The 19,297-nt window shown below is 44.7% G+C and overlaps 1 protein-coding gene across 1 annotated transcript in view; it reads right to left on the bottom strand.

Annotated features, from left to right (window-relative positions):
* PGM2L1 (phosphoglucomutase 2 like 1) overlaps positions 1–17,787 on the bottom strand; it is a 148,223-nt gene extending 130,436 nt beyond the window's left edge. Inside the window, 2 exon segments of the mRNA XM_033948576.1 lie at positions 9,926–10,093; positions 17,290–17,787. Of these exon segments, the coding sequence (XP_033804467.1) occupies positions 9,926–10,093; positions 17,290–17,394 (273 nt within the window). The 5' untranslated portion in view covers positions 17,395–17,787.
* Between the last annotated feature and the right edge of the window lie 1,510 nt (positions 17,788–19,297).

The raw sequence follows: 19,297 nt of genomic DNA on the forward strand, positions 1-19,297 counted from the left end.
CGGACGAGATGACACCGAATGACAAAGGTGGAGAAGAGTTTCCAGACGCTGCTGAGGAAGGAACGCTCTGAGTTGGATAGTATCCAGAACAGCTCCGATGAATGGAGGAGTCTGAGAAGGGTGAAAATGGGATTTTGGAAAGTTGATCTCGAATCCCAGACTCTGCAGGAACCAGATAGTCCATTGGGTCGCCAGGACGACTCCCTGAGACGTGGAATCCTTGATGAGCCAGTCGTCCAGGTAGGGAAACACCTGAAGACCATGGTTCCTGAGTGCTGTGGCCACCACTACCAGGCACTTGGTGAAGACTCTGGGTGACGAGGCCAGGCCGAAAGGTAGAACCTTGTATTGAAAGTGCAGATTTCCCACCCAAAATCTGAGGTACTGACGGGAGGCCGGATGGATGGGAATGTGAGTGTAGGCCTCCTTGAGATCCAGAGAGCATAACCAGTCTTCCTGTTCGAGGAGGGGATACAGAGATGCCAGGGTCAGCATGTGAAACTTTTCTTTGACCAGAAACTTGTTGAGCACCCTGAGATCCAAAATAGGACGCAGATCGCCCGTTTTCTTCGGAACAAGGAAGTACCGGGAGTAAAACCCCTTGTTGTGCTGAGCCAAAGGAACTGGCTCGATAGCTCGGAGCTGCAACAAAGCCTGAGCTTCCTGAAGAAGAAGGGCGGTCTGGGCAGAGGTGAAAGGATACTCTCTTGGAGGATGTTCTGGAGGAACTTGGTGGAATTGAAGAGAGTATCCCTCCCTTACAATGGAGAGGACCCAGAGGTCGGTGGTACTAGTAGTCCATCGATGGTAAAAATGATGAAGACGACCTCTGATAGGGGGAAAAACGGGGAAGGGCAGAACGACTGACGTTATGCTCTCCAGAAGACAGTCAAAAAGGCTGAGGAGCCTTGGGCAAAGCAGGTGGTTGAGGCTTCTGCTGCTTCTGGGGATGCTGCCTCTTGACAGGCTGACGAGTGGCAGGAGCCTGTTTTGGTGGAAAACGCCATTGGTAAATCAAAGGCGGACATGAAGGACGAGGAGGAGCAGACTTAGGCTTAGGACGGAGAATAGACTGGAAAGCTTCTTGGTTGCTGCCTCTATGGACTCATCAAAGATGTCAGTGCCAGCACACGGGACATTAGCCAGCCGGTTCTGTAGATTGGGATCCATGTCGATGGTTCTGAGCTATGCCAGGCGTCGCATAGCCACCGAGCAAGCAGTAGTCCAAGCAGACAGCTCAAAGGCATCATATGAGGACTGAAGCAAATGTAGCCGAAGTTGAGACAATGAGGCCAGAACTTCCTGGAATTCAAAATGTGCCCGAGGATCCAAGTAGGCCGTGAACTTGGGGAGGATGGACAGAAAAAACTCAAAATATGTAATAAAATGAAAATTATAGTTGAGGACTCTGGAGGTCATCATGGAGTTCTGGAAAATCCGACGACCAAATCTGTCCATCGTCTTGCCCTCTCTGCCCGGTGGAACAGTGGCATATACTCGAGAAGGGTGAGACCTCTTCAACGAAGATTCCACGAGAAGGGATTGATGGGATAGTTGAGCACCATCAAACCCCTTATGATGAACTGTCCGGTATCTGGAGTCCAACTTCCCCGGGACAGCTGGGATGGAATAGGGGGTTTCCAGACATCGGACAAAGGTCTGATCCAGTAGCTTATGAAGAGGAAGCTTGAGGGATTCAGCAGGAGGTTGAGGGAGATGCATGGTCTCGAGGTACTCCTTTGAAAATTTGGACCCAGTGTCCAGTTGAATGTCCAAATCGGCTGCCATCTGACGCAAAAAGGAAGAAAAAGACAGCTGGACAGCCTTCTGGATCCAATGAGGACGGGGATCTGGATGGAGATAAAGACCCCAATGTGTCCTCGAGATCCGGTAGAGGAGGAGGAGAAGTAGCCGGTGGCCCAACAGGTCCAGGACCTGTGCAGTAATCCTCTATCTATACCCCTCTATCCCCTTTTCCAGCAGGAAATTGTCCAATCATTTGTATCTTTGCTTTTCTGACAACTTTTCTTGCATCTCGTAGTTTTTCCATATATTTTTGTCCGTCTTCCTCTTTCTGCTACATGATTTATGAAAGCTTTCCTTTTTACTCTCACTTTTTCAGCTACTGCATTTGTTTACAAGGAGGGGGGACTGGGAGAGAAATTTCTCTGCTTCCAAATCCCCCTCTTGTAACAATACACTTAACAAGATGTACCTTAATGCAATTCTAAAATAAAATTTTTTTAAAAAGTTTCACCGACAGCTTGTACATTGTATTTTATTTCTCATAAGTTACATGCTTCTTTATGGCCCTGTTTTTTTTTTTTAATGCAACTGATGCCCTGAGATAACTAGACTGCTTTAATCTGGAAATAAACTTTACTGCATAAAAACTGAGCACAAACATTTTACATAAGTGCAAACTGGTTGCCTCCAGCCAGCTCCTAACTTCAGAAAACAGAACTGTTCATGCAGGAAACGCCTGAACAAAGCATGCTGCCTTTGTGTTTTGTATCCATTAAAAGCATGAGATAACTTTGATTGGCTAACAAAATTGGACTCTTGCCATCAAAGAAAACAAACAGTTTTACTTCAAGAACTAGGTAATAATTCTGAATGAGTTATGCAATGTGCTTTTCGGATTACTGAAGTCATGAACTATGAATACATGTCAAAATAGCACATTACTGCCAATGTGAAATTTTGGATATATAAATTAAACACGATTCATTAACACACAAATTTTTTGTTAGAAGCAATTAGATAATTTAGAAGGTTAGCTGAGACATAAGAACATAAGCAATGCCTCCGCTTGGTCAGACCTGAGGTCCATCATGCCCAGCAGTCCACTTACGCGGTGGCCCAACAGGTCCAGGACCTGTGCAGTAATCCTCTATCTATACCCCTCTATCCCCTTTTCCAGCAGGAAATTGTCCAATCCTTTCTTGAACCCCAGTACCGTACTCTGCCCTATTACGCTCTCTGGAAGAACTGTCTGACTTCTTAAGCAGCACCAGTGTGTTCTGATCATAATAGGCTACTGTGATATATCCAATGCACATCCAATTTAAAGAGTGATTTACTAAACACTGGCAAACTAAGTTAATTACCTATAGCAGATGTTCTCCAAGAACAGACTTGAATCATCATATACAGGGTCTCTAGCTAAAGGCTGCCTTCAACAGAATATATACTACTACTACCGTGTTTCCCCGAAAATAAGACAGTGTCTTATATTCATTTGGGGCCCCAAAAAGGCACTAGGTCTTATTTTCGGGTAGGGCTTATTTTTTTCATGTACATGATCATCTCTCCCTTCCTCTCCTTCACCCCAATTCTTCCTCCTTCCTTTCCCCCACATGTGCAACATCTTTCCTCCCCTCTCACCCATCCCAATGTGCCTTCCCTCTGCAGCATCTTTCTTTCCTTCCATCCCTCCCATCCCTCGTGCAGCAGAACCCTTTGCCCAGCTTCCATCCTTCCCTCCTTCCCATCCCATGTGCAGCAGAACCCTTGAGCAACCACCGACGCACAGCCGAAACGCCGAACCCCCGGTGACCCTCCATCCTTTACTCCCAACCGATTCTGACCATAAATACCTTCTGGCAGAGGAGCGTCGGGACAGCAGCACTCACAAGTTGCTTCGCGGCATTCTCACTGGGGCCTTCTGTGTACTGATGACATCATCAGAAACGCAGCACACAGAAGGCCCCAGCGAGAAGGCCGCAAAGCAACCTGTGAGTGCTGCTGTCCCGATGCATTCTCACTGGGGCCTTCTGTGTACTGATGACATCATCAGAAACGCAGCACACAGAAGGCCCCAGCGGCATTCTCACTGGGGCCTTCTGTGTACTGATGACATCATCAGAAACGCAGCACACAGAAGGCCCCAGCGAGAAGGCTGCAAAGCAACCTGTGAGTGCTGCTGTCCCGATGCTCCTCTGCCAGAAGATATTTATGGTCGCAGTCAGTGGGGATCAGTTGGGAAGGAAGGATGGAGGGTCAGCGGGGGTTCAGCTGCACAGTGGGGGTGGGGGAAGCGCAGCTGCCTACGACTAGGGCTTATTTTCAGGGGTAGGGCTTATATTAAGACCTACCCCGAAAATCATGCTAGGGCTTATTTTCGGGGAACTGCTGTTTACTAAAGCGCTACCAGACCCATCCACCACTGGACATTAAACACGTAAGAGACTATCTGTGCTCAAAACAGCTTACAATCTAATTATGACTGACAGAGGACAAAGATGAATTTAGTATAACTAATCAAATACCAATTGTGAAAGTGGGAATAAATAATATGAACTGATGTGAAACTCCACTTTGATCGCTGATGGGCTAAATCTAACAGAATAAAAAGCTTTTCAGTGATTTTGGTTACTCTGGCATGTTAGTTGGACCGAGCTTTGTTTTATCCCAGACCTGTCATCTGTGAACATATACGCCAGTGACCCCTGATGCAGGCGTTCTTCAGACGCCAAAACACAGTGCTGTGTCGGATCCACAGCTTCTGCTTGTGTCCTTTTATGAAATAAACAAGTTGGTTTTACATCAGTGATCTTGAGTGGAGTGTTCATTGTCCATTCCCACTTCCTTTTGTATTGTTTTATACCGGTGGGTTCTCTGTCCTGTTGGACTTTTGGTGTTTACTTCCCTTAAATAGCCAACATTTCACGGATCACAGCCGTTTCTTCAGGGCTCCTGGACTTTCATATGTCATATACAATTTCAGCTGTTGCTTTGTTAATCTCACCAGCGACCAGAACGCTACTACGAACGATACTTCCATCTTAATGCTCTGGAATCTAAAATGGATTTTTTATAACCTAAGCTGGTTTTCGCACAACTATACTTTTAAGAACCTGGTTTCATTTTTCAATTTACTTAATACTTTTTTTCTTTTACTTCCTCATCCCCACATTTTTATTTTAGTTTCTTTATTTCATATTTGATACATAGAATGATTCAGTTGATTCTGGCTTTCTCAACGCTCCTGTTTAGTGGAGCTACTTAAGCTACATGTCATACAAGAACAGAGGTACATGATTTATCATTCAATTTCGCTAGTTCAGTATATCAGACTTTCATAATTGTCTCATGTAGTCATTATTCCCCCCCCCCCCCTTTTTTTTTTTTTTTTTTTTTTTTTACTAAGCCGTGTTATGTGAGGAGGAAGTTTTGGTTTTCTAATTTATTGAGAACAAATCGAGACATCTGTTCAACTCAAGTTCACATTAACCATTTGATTCCTGATGTAGGTATTTTGATGCTGAATCACTGCCCTTGGCAGACTTATCAATAAAGGACTCGTGATTATCCCTTACTTAACAGTCCTTGGTGCTCTCTCTCTTGTGCTTTCCTACTCTACCATGGAGCCAGCCATTGCCAGAAATACCCAAACTGTCATTAATAAAGTTGGTTTATCCTTGAGTATTTTGTCATCATTATATTCTGTAATTTTTAGAGGCAAGGAGAAAGCATTCCAGCAGATATGCCATGTTTAATGGAGCAAAAAGATACTAATGGTCTCAGACATCTTGATATTTAAGAAGTCATTATCACCGCCAAATCAATGTCTGTCCTGAGGAAAGGGACCTAGATCTGGAAGGCCTCCCCCTTCAACACAAAGGAATGGGAATTTCCCCAGGTCCTGTACAGACAGGGAAATGGTTTAATTCCCTGGCCTGCCTTCAGACTTAAAAAAAGAGACAAAAAAACAACAACTTTATTCTCTCTGAAAGGGATAAAGTTAAGGTAGCAAATTCAAACCAATTTATTTATTCTTTTTAATCAGCTCTGAAAAGGTGGGGGGGTACCCCTCTGGAGAACGCCCAATGGGACCTATGCCAGACAACTCTGTTAAGCAAGGGAACATGAAATCCTAGGCAAAACTTCAACCATGCACTCCCCAAAATAAAGTATAAAACATCTTTTATTCCCTCCCCAAAATATTCAGCCTCTTCTATTTTTTTACCCGACTCCCCACGCCAAGATGTTCAGTATATTCCTGTAAGGGGTATAGTCTTGTCACAATTTAACATGTGCAATTACAGAATGTGTCAAAGACATCTCACTGCATTGCATCATACAAGGACAGCAAATGACACTCCTGTCCTGAAGCAGAAACAGTATGTTCAGCAACTTAGCTGAAATACCAATCCTTGGAGGAGTATTTTTATGCTATTCTAAACCACCCGAAGCCTTATACTCTTATTTCAGGATATTCGACAATGACATGCAAAGCATCTACATGATTGGGCTAGTACCAACCACCACCACCCACTGGCAAGTCACCATGATTTGAAGGACTTGTCCGATAACAAATGGATCATGCAGGAACCTAGCCAGACCACTACTTCCAATGACCAGGCTTGCTATTCTTGTCATCTGCACTTATGCAACACATCTGAGGAGACAATTTCACTACCATCTACAAGTCATAAGGTTTTAAGTTCTGTAATCATCTGCATTCAGATAATTGGTTATTACCAGAAAGTAAAGTATTTGTTAAATCAAGAACCTCAGTGCATGCTTTTATTAGCAAGAAGTATTAATATTAGGAATCATAAGACATGTTTCTAAACCTTTGCTGCTTCCTGTTATCTGTATTGTTCTGCTATATAAACCATTACTACCAGGAAATCCTTATGTTAAGTTTTACTGTCCATAAAAGGATAGTGAGCCCTGGGTCATATATTTGGAGCAATTATTCCTTTGACATACAGCCAAGTCTACTTTTTATGGTCACACACACTTGTATACGTTAAAGTATCATCTGAAATCCCCATGTTCTATTCCCTACCTGCCACCCCTTCCCTACTTCAGCATCTCTTTGCTTCCTACCCCCCCCCCCCCAACAACCCCATCCTAAAGTGTTCAGTACCTTTATTTCCCCCTACCCCACCAAGGTGCTGGCATCTTCCCTCCCTACCTCTCCTCCATCCACCAAGATATTCAGCAGCTTCCTTTCCATACCCCTTCTGAGGTAGCATTGAGACATCCACCAGCTTGTTTAAAGAAGCCTCACTGAAGTTGGTATGGGCCTTAAGTATCCACATATGCTCAAGACCTGCCAGATTGTGTCCCCTCTAAAAACAGCAAGGGCAGGACCTAGCAGGCCTTACACAAATACATAAGCATCACCTCATCACCTTACTGGGATAAACCAAAGGTCCAAGTTCAGCATCCTGTTTTCAACAGCGGACAATCCAGGTCACAAGTACCTAGCAAGATCCAAAAAAAGAATAAAACAGATTCTATATTGCTTATCTCAGGAATAGTAGTGAAATTTCTCAAGTTCACTTTGCAGGCCAAATGGATCGTCTTCGGACAAGACAAGTGCCTTGAAGCCATCCCCCAAAATGCAGATGCCTAGTCTGCTTGGTAGTCAGATTGGGCATGCCCATGTGACAAGGCTCAGAACTGCAGAGAGGCAATGAATCCCTTAAGACTCAACTAGGATAAGGGAGTATAATAATTCAACTCTTGGGACATCACAGCAGCCAACCCCAATCAAGGGTTACAGGCCACAGCATGCAACAAGGGGAACTAGGCCCGTTACCACAAAAATCCTACTTCACCAGTCCAACCTGCATCATCTGCTGGAGGCACAAAAATACTACAGAATTCTGGGCTGCACCACTTGGTGGCAGGGAAGCTGAAGATCCAATGACATCTGCTGGTGAAGGGACATAGCCCCCTAATCTGATATCTAAATGAAACAACAACTCAAGACTTGCATGTGGCTCTTTTGAGACTTCCATTCTCTTCTACACTACAAAAGTTGTAGAAAGACAGCATACCCTTCTGAAAATACTATATGTACTTGTGAAAATGCAGTATGCTATGCTAACTCACTGAATCAATTTAAAGCTACATAGTTGTAACAGGTGTTCTGACATCAAATAACAATCAAGTTCATCACATAACTCTTAGCATTAAATAGATAAATTATTCCTGAATATAATTCCCAGTTTTGGAAAAGGTCTTTCACTATTATGTGTCATGCTAAGGGCCCTCTTATGGGGGACCTTAGGTATCTGGCCAATCAGAGTTTTAGGCCACTCCCACTGCATCCCAATATGCACTGGGAAAGAGGCCTTAGGCATCTGAGCCAATCAAGGCTTTAAGCCCCTCCCCGGTGCATCCCAGAATGCACAGGGAAGGGGAAGGCCCACCATTTTGGAGTGGTATATACCAGACTTTGATCTTAAAAGGTATGGGGGTGGGCATCCATCCTGCCAGGGGATTTGTGAGGGGGAGGGTTCCTGCAGGATGGAGTGGGCACCCCTACTGCCAACCAACTCTGGGAGGTGGGGGGGGTTCGGGAGGTCTCCTGCCGCTGAGCTATCACAGCAGGGAGATTTCCTTGCTGTGATCAGCTCAACAGTTAAATCTATTTGAAATGTAGGCCAGCATTTTGATGGCATACATTTCAGGTATCTATTGTGGTCCCCAAGACCACTTTAGAGTGAAACCACACCTACACCCAGCCTTGGGCTACCTTAAGTGTCCTGACATATCTCCCTGCACCAATGACAGACACCTACAGTGTAGGCGGCCTGCCCCGGGTTTGTTTGTTTTTTTTTAGAAAACTTGCATCCCGATTGGGCAGTAGGATGTCATCACTGCCTACAATCAGGACGCCATTTATAGAATCTGCTCCAATGTGTGTTAGTACAAATGCAGAGAGATTAACTTAAGAATTCAGTGTCCAAGGTGAAGTAAATCTGCTTTATTTCCAATAGAAATAAAATGTGTTAAACTCCTTATGTGCAGTAGCAACACAAAAATCACACACACAAGACATCTCGGCACCTACATGAATCATCATTTCCTATGCTTTCAATGCTGGTGCTGTAGTACTGGACTGTTTCAGATACATAAGTTACAGAAAGTTTCAATTTGTGAATACTTAAGTTCCCTGTAACATCCTTGAGCAGATGCAACAATGTTCCACGTCACCCTTATTCCTACAATTAAGCAGATCTAGGTGGCCAGTTAAGGATATTTTCTGAAGTTGCTGGTTCTCTACCCTTATCACAAAAATTAAAAATTAAAAATTAAAAAAAAAAGGGAGAGAGAGAGAGACAGAAAGCAAAGCCAGAGCAAGGAAAAAAAAGAAACTAGAACTATGTAAAGGCCTGTTAGAAGCTGCTATCAAAGCAGGCCAGCTAACAGTCCAAAACTTTTTTTTTCATAAGGATGAAGAAAACACTCAAACATTGCCTTGCCAATGCTGGAAATAGCCCTGAATTGTTATGACAACTACACTAACACAAAAGAACCTCAAACAGGAAAATGACAAAATTAAAGTTAAGATATGCATCAAAGGGAAATGCTGTGCATGCCTTCAAGATTTTCTTTTAAATGTTTGAAAATATCTTCCATGTTGGTTTTCTAAGGAAAAAGTTAACCATGACAGAATGGCAATGTTAGTCCTACCAATATGCAGACAAGTTGATACAGCAGAACCTTGGGGGGGGGGGGGCAGTACAGCATCTTCAGCAAGCATGAGCGCTTTCCTCCAGCTGCCACAATCCCTAAACCTTTAAGAATGTGTGCTGCATGAGCTACATAGGTACAGTCCCAGTCTATGACAGCAGCACAGGTCTATACTGCAAAATGCTCTTAGTGCTGGGGTCAGAGCAGGAAGATGAGAGTGGTAGTGGGTTCTGAATGGAGCAAGAAAGATGCTGAATTATGAAGGAGGTAGCGCCTTGAGCAGAACCCAGAGAAAGCGCACAGCTGAAGGTTCGCCTAGGGTGTTTTCATAACCTTGGCCAGAACTGTGAGGTAAACTGCTCACCACTATTTAATGGTGCTTAAAAAGGACCAATTAGAGAGCAGGAGAAACAAAAGACTTGCATAGAAGCATAAAGATTGAACAGCCAGATGATTACCGTAGATCATTCTACCCAGAACTTACCTGTGTTGATTGTATCACTGTGAGGTCATTAATGCAGCTAAATCCTGCTCCCATGGCAGAGCGGAGTCCTGCTGTTCCAAAAGTCAACCTACGACATAAGCGATCACGCAGTTCTTTATTCATACCATTCTGAAGCAAGTTTTCAATCTGGGCTCTTGTTTTAGGATTCTGAAAGATGAACAGCACAGAGATTCAGAAGTTCAAACTAGGCAATAATGGCTAATAACGTACATCTGAATCATCCAAACTTATACAACTAGCATTCTGTACAAAAATTATTTCCTGAAATTAAAATAAGACTAACTCAAATTCTTAAACAGAACAGGGCCTACTTTGAGACATGCATGCATTTGTGTGTGAGCAGCTACAAGGATTCAGAAATATATTGAACTCCTTTTCATCCCTTGAATTTCCTGAAAATTTAGTGTGGATCAAATGCCAAGCCCAAATCTTTCTGAACCACCATAATTGCAAACTATGTGAATCCCCCCTCAACCAAAGGAATACCTCATGATCCTTCAAGAACCCCAGAGAGGTCCTGAAATTGTGTTGAAATACAATGCACAGGAGGTAGGAATAACATGAATCTCAGCAAGTAGCATGGCTCTAGGCTGCCCCCCCCCCTCTCTCTCTTCTTTCTGCCAGCAACTGACTTACTAGGGCAAACTTCTGTATTAGGAGCTATTAAAACATGAGGAGGCCCCTCTTAAATATTTTAGCCCTAGTTTTCCTACCTCTTAATCCCACCCTGACAACTTGGAGATTGACTAGGAAGAGTGGATAAAGAAGGTGGGAAGACAAGTCATCTAAGGCAGTGGTTCCCAACCCTGTCCTGGAGGACCACCAGGCCAATCAGGTTTTCAGGATAGCCCTAATGAATATGCATGGAGCAGATTTGCATGCCTCTCACTTCCATTATATGCAAATCTCTCTCATGCATATTCATTAAGGCTAGCCTGAAAACCCGATTGGCCTGGTGGTCCTCCAGGACAAGGTTGGGAATCAGTGATCTAAGGGATGACAAGATGGGAGAAATTAAAAACATGAGGAAGGACAAGGTGGTGGTGATGAGAGGAAGAGGAGACTGGTGAAGACCCTGTGTCACAGCCGATACCTGAATCGAAGTAGTAAAGCACTTCTAACATAGCTATTAGAGGGGTCCTGGGGCTGCTGGCTTCTGCTAATATCATGCAGTGGTACATTAGGAATCTAATTTACTATATTTTCTTTTCCCATGGAAACAGAATGGGAGTCTTAGTAAATTAGGCTCCAAAGGAGCTGCAGCACGCTTCTGAAATGGTCTCTCTCCTTTCCTAGCTCTTGAAGTTTGGTTGAGACAACAGGAGATTGGATGTAAAGGTGGGGTGGTTTCACAACAATAAGTATTTATTGTAGATTCTGGGTAAATCCTATTCCAGTCTGTCACAGAACTAAGATAGTACAAGGTAAAGTGGATGGGACTTGATATACTGCTTTTTCTCTGTCGTTTACGCATTCAAAGCAGTTTACATATTTTAGACAGGTATTTAATTTGTACCTGGGGCAATGAAGTAGAGAATGACACAGGGAGCTTGAAATTCTGAGCGGGGATGTGAGGTTGTTCCAGAGTTCTGTGGTTCTAAAGGGGAGGGATGTTCCTAGTTTTCCTACGCAGGATATACCTTTTGCAGAGGAGAATGATAGTTTCAGTTTTTGGGAGGATCTAGTGGAATTAGGGTTAGAGGAGTTCCAAAAGAGTGGGATAATGGGAGGGAGGATGCCATGTAGGATCTTGAAAGCTAAACAGGCACATTTAAAGAGGACTCTGGAGTGAACTGGGAGCCAGTGAAGTTTGGACAGGAGTGGGGAGACGTGGTCGAACTTGCCTTTAGCGAAAATAAGCTTGGCCGCGGCATTCTGGATTAGCTGAAGCCTATGGAGTTTTTTTTTTTAGTTAGGCTTAAATAGACGGAGTTGCAATAATCCAGTCTAGAGAGGATGGTGGATTGAACAAGGATGACGAAGTGAGAATGATGAAAGTACGATCTCACTTTCCTCAGCATATGAAGACTAAAGAAGCATTTTTTTTACCAAGAAGTTGAGGTGGTCATTGAAGGAGAGAGAGGAGTCTATGATGATGCCAAGGACTTTGCTTGAAAACTCAAGCTGAAGAGTGGAGCCGGAAGATAATGGGATGGAGGTGGGTAAATGACCTAATATTGGGCCGAGCCAAAGTAGTTTTGTTTTGGACTTGTTCAATTTCATTTGTACAGAATGTGCCCAGGATTGAAGGTTCATTATACATGCGGATATGTTCTCAGCGAGGTTAGTGAGGTTCGAGTCGGTCTCAAGGAGGATGAGGATATCGTCAGCATAGGTGTAGAGAGTTTTCAGGGGGGATAGATGAAGGAGTTTCAAAGAGGACATGTAAATATTGAAAAGGATAGGAGAGAGGGGTGAGCCTTGCGGGACTCCACATATCGGCTTCCAGGGAGGGGATGAGGTACCGTTTATGTTAACGGTGTAGGAGCGTAAGCGTAGGAATTTCGAGAACCAGTCTAGGACTGTGGAACTTATTCCTATTTCAGAGAGTTGAAAGATTAGGATATCATGATGGACGATGTCGAAAGCTGCGGAGAGGTCGAATTGTAGAAGTACAGCGAATTTGTTGCGAGAATGAAGTTGTTGTATCTTAGAGATTAGTGAGGCTAATAGGAATTCGGTATGAAGTTGGGTCTGAAGCCGAATTGGTGGGGTAGGAGAATAGAGAATCTTTCTAGGTAGGATGAGAGTTGAGTGGATATGATGGATTCTAACATCTTGGTTAGGAGAGGGATATTTGCTATTGGACGGTAATTGGAGGGAATAGAGGGGTCAAGGTTGGTCTTTTTCAATAGAGGGGTTAGTACAATATGTCCCATTTCGGAGGAGAAAAGGCCCGATGTTAAAGCAGCGTTTATAAGCTTGGTGAGGGAAGTGATGGCCTGTGTAGAGATATTCTCGAATAGGTAGGAGGGGAAAGGATCCAAGGTACATTTGCAAGTATTTAGTTTGAGGCAGAGTTTGGAGACTTGCAATTCGGAAACAAGCTCAAAAACGGTCCAGGATCTGTCGGCTGGAATGGGATTGGAGACAGGTAGGGAAGGGTTGAGGTCAGGAGAGATTAGGGAGTTGTAGGAGACTGTAGGCGGGAAGGAGCATCTTAGGGTGGTAACCTTTTCATTGAAGAATTTTGCAAGGGCATCTGCTGATAGAGACGAGAGGAGCAAGGATGGGTCCTTTTTTGTAGTTAAGAAGCGCCAAATGTTAAACAACGCACTGATCTGGTTGTTGAATCTGGAGATTTTATCTCCGAAGAAATTCTTCCTGGCTTTTTTTAGTAATGAATTATAAAGTTTAATATTGAACCTCCAGGTCTGTCTATCTGAGGGGGATTTAGATTTTTTCCATTTGCGCTCCAAAGTGCGACATTTCTGTTTCAGCTCTCTATGGAGCGGTAGATACCAAGGGGCCTTTCGGGGGTAGGAGATGGTTTTTGTGGATATTGGAGCGAGGGAGTGATAGATGGATTCGGAGAGGGAGATCCAATTGCACCAGCAGGATTCAGTTCTGTAGGCTTAGGATTGGAGGAGAGTTGGTTGAGAAATTTGGACCAGAAAAGATTACTCAAAATTTTCTTGCGGAAGGTTATTGAATGGGAGGAATGGGATGGGGATTCAAAATGTGACATGAAAATGGGGAGGCAAATAGCCCCTAAGAAGTGGTCAGACCAAGGGACTTGTTCCCAACGGGTGTCATCGGTTGAAGTTTTGAAGGCAGTAAGGTCGAGGAAAGTGGTGAAGTCTAGTATATGTCCTTTTTCGTGGGTTGGAGAAGAGATAGGTGAGGGGAAACCTAGAGAGGTAAGGAAGTTGTTAAATTCGATTGTGTCCTTGCTGTTGGTGTCATCAAGGTGGAGATTAATATCACCAACAATCAGTAATCTTTGAAATCTAAGAAAGGCATTTGTTATAGCCTCAAAGACGAGATTGGAGGAGTTGTTCCAAGGGGTGTGTGGGCGGTACAGTAATGAGATGCCCAATGGGTGAGTGCGGAATTCATCATTGACAGAGACAAGCATATATTCTAGAGAGGCATGAGTGCCCTTCTCGAGGAGCTGGACGTCAAAGAAAGATTTGTAGAGCAGTGCCAGTCCGCCTCCTTTTCGGTTGGATCTGGGGGAGAAGAGGCCTTGATAAACATGGGGGATGAGTTCGTTTTGTGTAAAAAAATCATCTTTGGCGATCCATGATTCCGTGATGCACAGGAATACAGGGTCGAACTCATCTAGAAGGTCCTTCAAGATTTGGGTCTTATTGCATGCTGATCTGGCATTGCAATAAAGAGTCGGGACTGGGGTGAGAGAGTCAGAGACAGCATTGGGAAGATTGGCTGGGGGGGCAGGGGCTTTAGTGAGTTTAGGTTGACTTTTTGAAGATTTTTCTTGAAAGGGGGAATTCTGGTGCGTATCAGCGTGGGGATTCTGAGGCCAGGGCAAATATTATTGGTGTTTGGTGGGTCGAGTAGGTTGGGGGAGGGGGGTATCAGACAGAGGGAAGAATAGAGAAGTGAGCAGAATAGGAGAAGGAACCTTTGAATAATTTGTCGAGAGCCTTCATTGAAGAGCGACCAAGTGCTATTCTGCGGAATATTTCCTCCCTGCTAGTTGCTTCTTTGTTTACAAAAAAGCCCAGGAGTTTGAAATCCTTTACAACTTCTATTCTATCACCCTCAAACGCAAAATCATCATTTTCTGTGTTCATGATCTTCGTCTTTTTTATGTTCAGTTCTAATTCCATGTTATGACTTTTGGCGGCATATCAAGTGAATAAACCCAATCCAATCTAAATACTAAGCAAAAGCAACAAAGCACTGTCTTGCCAAGCGAGAATAAGCCCTATAAAATCTGAAAACTGAATTCAACAGAAAAGCTGTGGCAAGACTTGACCATGCACCACAGATGATAGCAGCCAACCTGAAGTGCTTAAGCTATTCTGTTGAAAATGCACCATTGTGAAAAAGAAACTTTATACCCCCTTGACTCAAGCAATCAAGACTATTTGGCTTTTTTTTGTTGTTGTTCTAACTGTGGAGGTTAGAATTTCACAGAGCCTACATTTACTAAACAAAAAGTCAATACAGCAGCAACGGATTAGTCTAACAAATGAAAGCTTGAATACAAGGCCACCTTTCAGCTGAGGTCTTATCTAGAAGATAATGAAAGTATTTGATTGGATGGTGCATATTATTTCTATTTGAGAAGCATCAACCATCTAGAGTTGGAGTGTATTTTTAGGGGGAGGACTTTTGGGCTGGGAGCTGTCCTTTTAAAAAAATTATTGTATTTCCTGTATACATTTTTTTTTTATTTATTTATAATTTTATTCTACACCCCCTGAATTGTCTGTTTGGCTTAAGAAGAGACAGCACTCCCTCTTTCACAGAACTTCAAAATTAAAGCTGAAAGGTAACATAATATGGCCTGAAGATGGATAAGAGACCACGTCATAATAAAAACTACTGAAGGAGCAAAACCTGCACAGCAGGGGAGGGTGGAGAGGGAAGGGAAGGGTAAAGAGGTTCACAAATAGCTTACAATTGCTATTGCATTTGTTTTCAACATTAGAAAGCACATCCTAAACAGCCAGAAATACACTTTTATTTATTTTTTACATGAATTTATTCAGATACTCAAGCATTTTTCCATGTCTGCCTGGTGAGCTCACAATCTATCTAATGTACCTGGGGCAATGGGGGGGTGAATTAAGTGACTTGCCCAGGGTCCCAAGGAGAAGTGTGGGTTTGAACACACAACCTCAGGGTGCTGAGGCTGTAGCTTTAACCACTGTGCCACTCTAAAAATCATAATGTAGGGAGAAAGTCTTAGGAGAAATGTTAGGAAATTCTTCTTCACGGAGAGGATAAGATGCCTGGAATTCCCTCCCGAGGGAAGTGGTGGAGAGGAAAACAGTGATGAAAGTCAAAAAAGCATGGGATTGTTTTATGTATTACTTGTGTAATTAATAGTGCATTTTATGCATTATTTTATGTTTAATTATTTGTATTGCACCTTCAAAGTTTGAAAATCAATAAAGATTTAAAAAAAAAAAAGCGTGGGATAAATAAAAATAGAGGACCTCTAATTAGAAAACAAAGGATGCAAATTAAAAAACTAAGGCCGGTATTGGACAGATCTGAACGGTCTGTGTCCAATATATGGCGATTCGGTGTAGGATGGGCTGGGGCAGACATCAATGTGAACTCCACTAATATGCAACAGGAGGATATTACTGGCCAGACTTTACAGTAGACATCCTGCAAACAACAGGATGGTTAGATAGTTTGGGTGAGCTTGAATGGCAACTTCAGCATTTGGAACCTAGGACAATACCAGACTTTACAGTCTGCAGCCCTGAAATGTCAAAGATCAGACAAGTTAATCATGTATTTTTTAATGGGTTTAATTTATGGGCAGATTGGATAGACCGTTCCGGTCTTTTATCTGCCATCATTTACTGTTATTAAATAAAAGACAATGAAGCCATTGTGACATCACTGATTGGTTCTTAAGCACTGATGGGATGAAGCACTATGACGTCACAATGCCAGCTCTGGTTATCAGAGGCTAAAACATTTCACACTATTTACCATATTTTTTGCTCCATAAGATGCACTTTTTTCCCCAAAAAAAGTGGGTGGAAATAAGGGTGCGTGTTATGGAGCAAATATCCCTCCGCCCCCCCCCCCCCCCCCCAGCGGTACCTTTAAATTGTGGTGGTCGCTGGACAGCAGCCTGCTGATTATTTCGGGGCCAGCAGCACACAAGCATGCTAATGCCTGGGCGTGCGCCACTTCCTGAATGGCTGCTATCGGTCCCATGAGAACTGAGGGCATCCATTCAGGAAGTGGCACACACCCAGGCAGCAGCGTGCTTGTGTGCTGCTGGCCCCGACATAATCAGCAGGCAGCCGTCCAGCGACCACCACAATTTAAAGGGGGATGAGCTGGGATGGAATTTAAGATGCTAGGATGGAATTTAAAGGTGCCCTGAGGCTATTATGTAAAAGTGATGATTGATTGGGGGAGGGGCTAGGATTTAAAGGTGCCAGTATATAGTAGTATACAATTTGGTTCAGAATGGGTTTTTTTCTTGTTTTTCACCTCTACATCTGGGGTGCGTCTTATGGTCAGGTGCATCTAATAGCACGGGAAAAATCTGTCCATCTAATGTACCTGGGGCAATGGGGGGATTAAGTGACTCGCCCAGGGTCACAAAGGCGCAGCATGGGTTTGAACCCCTGCGACCAGCGTCCGTCTCTCTCGCACAGGCGCAAAAGCGGACCCACCTTGTCCCAGCTGAGCCACTGCCAGACGGCGGCGTCGAGCTGCGGGTCCCCGGTGGAGCAGGCGATGAGCAGGTTGGAGTTTTCGTCCCCTCCGCGCCCTTCCATGCCCGCCCTCTGAAAACAACACCGCCGAGCCTCGGCAAAGCCCTTTACATCGCCCGTCCTCGGTCCCGTTACACGTTCGGTCCCTTGAAGGAGGGGCGACGCTCGCTTTTTTTTTTTCCCCCTCAGAAGGTGGCCGGCGCGAGGCGAGGAGCTTAACGGCTTTCTCTCGCGCCGGCGTCTGAGAGCCCCAACGTCACACACACCAAATAAACCCAAATTTATAAAAAAAAAAACCAACAACTATTCCATAACGAGGACTATCTTCCAAATAATAGGTATTCGGTCAAAGAAATAAAACGAACGGCGTATCGACGCTATAAACAAGCAGGCGCGCGCGCACACACACACACGCGGCACGAGCCCCACCGCTGCTCGAGGCGTTCTTTTAAGAACCACCAGATAGCGCCGGCGAGCGAGCCGAGAGAGAGAGAAAAAAAAAAAAAAAAAGCCCTGCAGAGGCTGCCGGCGGGCGACAGAAGGCGCACGCGCAGCAGAGGGATTGAGGCGAGGCCTGCCGGGAAGTGTATTTCTCTGGCCTCGTCTTCGCGCCGTCGGCCTATCCGAGAGAAGACTACGGTGCCCACAACGCCCCCGTCTTTCCCCGCCTTCCCTTGGGTGGGACATAGTTTCCTAGCAACTGTGGGGAATTATGTAATGGGGTATTTGGTTTCTGCTGCTCGAGACGAGACACGCCTCTTGCTGGTGTGGGAGATGCGAGACTCCATTCTTCTTCCCTGTCACCTTTCCCTTAATCCAGAAAAAGGAGGACGAATTGAGAAGTCTGGCTTTTGCTTCCATTCACAGCAATGGAAATAAGAACAGCTTGACTGGCAGTGGCATAGTAAGGTTGCCCCCTTTCCCCGTACCATTTTAGCTGCCCACGTCGGTGTTGGCTCGCCCTTTGCCATCACTTCCTAGGTGCAGGTCCAGGAAGTGACATCAGAGCGCCAATGATGACACAGGCAGCAATCTCGCGCCGGGGAAAGGTACAGGGGAAGGTATGGGGGTACGAAAGCGTGGCAAGGAGAGGAGCAAGTGGGCGGTGGAGCAGAGAGGAGGAGGGGTCCTGCTGCGCCTTTAGGAAAACCACGCCCAGGACAGACCGCACTGCCCTTACTGCAGACCAATGGTCCATTTAGCCCAATATCCTGTCTTAACGGAGGCTAATCCAAGTCACAAGTACCGTATGTTTTGCTCCATAAGACGCACCTGACCATAAGACGCACCCTAAATTTAGAGGAGGAAAACAAAAAAAAAAAAAAACATTCTGAACCAAATCTCCCTGCTAGGCTCTGTACCCAACCCCACACTCCTTGCCAAGCTCTGAACCCTGTCCCCCCCCCCTCCCTGCCAGGCTCTGTACCCTGTCCCCCCTCTGGGGGTCTAGTGGTAGGCCGGGACAGGCAGGCCTAGTGGCTGGCAGGCAGGTTGGGATAGGGCACAGGGCAGGCAGGCCTAGTGGCTGACTGGCAGGCAGGGCTAGTAGCTGGCAGGCAGGGATAGGGCAAAGGGCAGACAGGCCACACCTTTTTGGGGGTGGAAAAAGTGTGTCTTATGGAGCAAAAAATACAGTACCTTGCAAAAACCCAAATATAATGTACCTAGGGCAATGGGGGGATTACAAGACTTGCCCAGGGTCACAAGGAGCAGCATGGGTTTGAACCCACAACCCCAGGGTGCTGAGGCTGTAGCTTTAACACTCCCCTGTGCACTAGCAGCATTCCATGCCACTGATTCAGGGCAAGCAGTGGCTTCCCCCATGTCTGTCTCAATAACAGATTATGGACTTTTCCTCCGGGAACTTGTCAAATCTTTTCTAAAACCAGCTACATTAACCACTCTTACCACATCCTCTGGCAACGCATTCAAGAGCTTAACTATTCTCTGAGTGAAAAAAAATTTC

Source organism: Geotrypetes seraphini, chromosome 6 (genome assembly GCF_902459505.1).
Source record: "Geotrypetes seraphini chromosome 6, aGeoSer1.1, whole genome shotgun sequence".
NCBI classification, from domain to species: domain Eukaryota; kingdom Metazoa; phylum Chordata; class Amphibia; order Gymnophiona; family Dermophiidae; genus Geotrypetes; species Geotrypetes seraphini.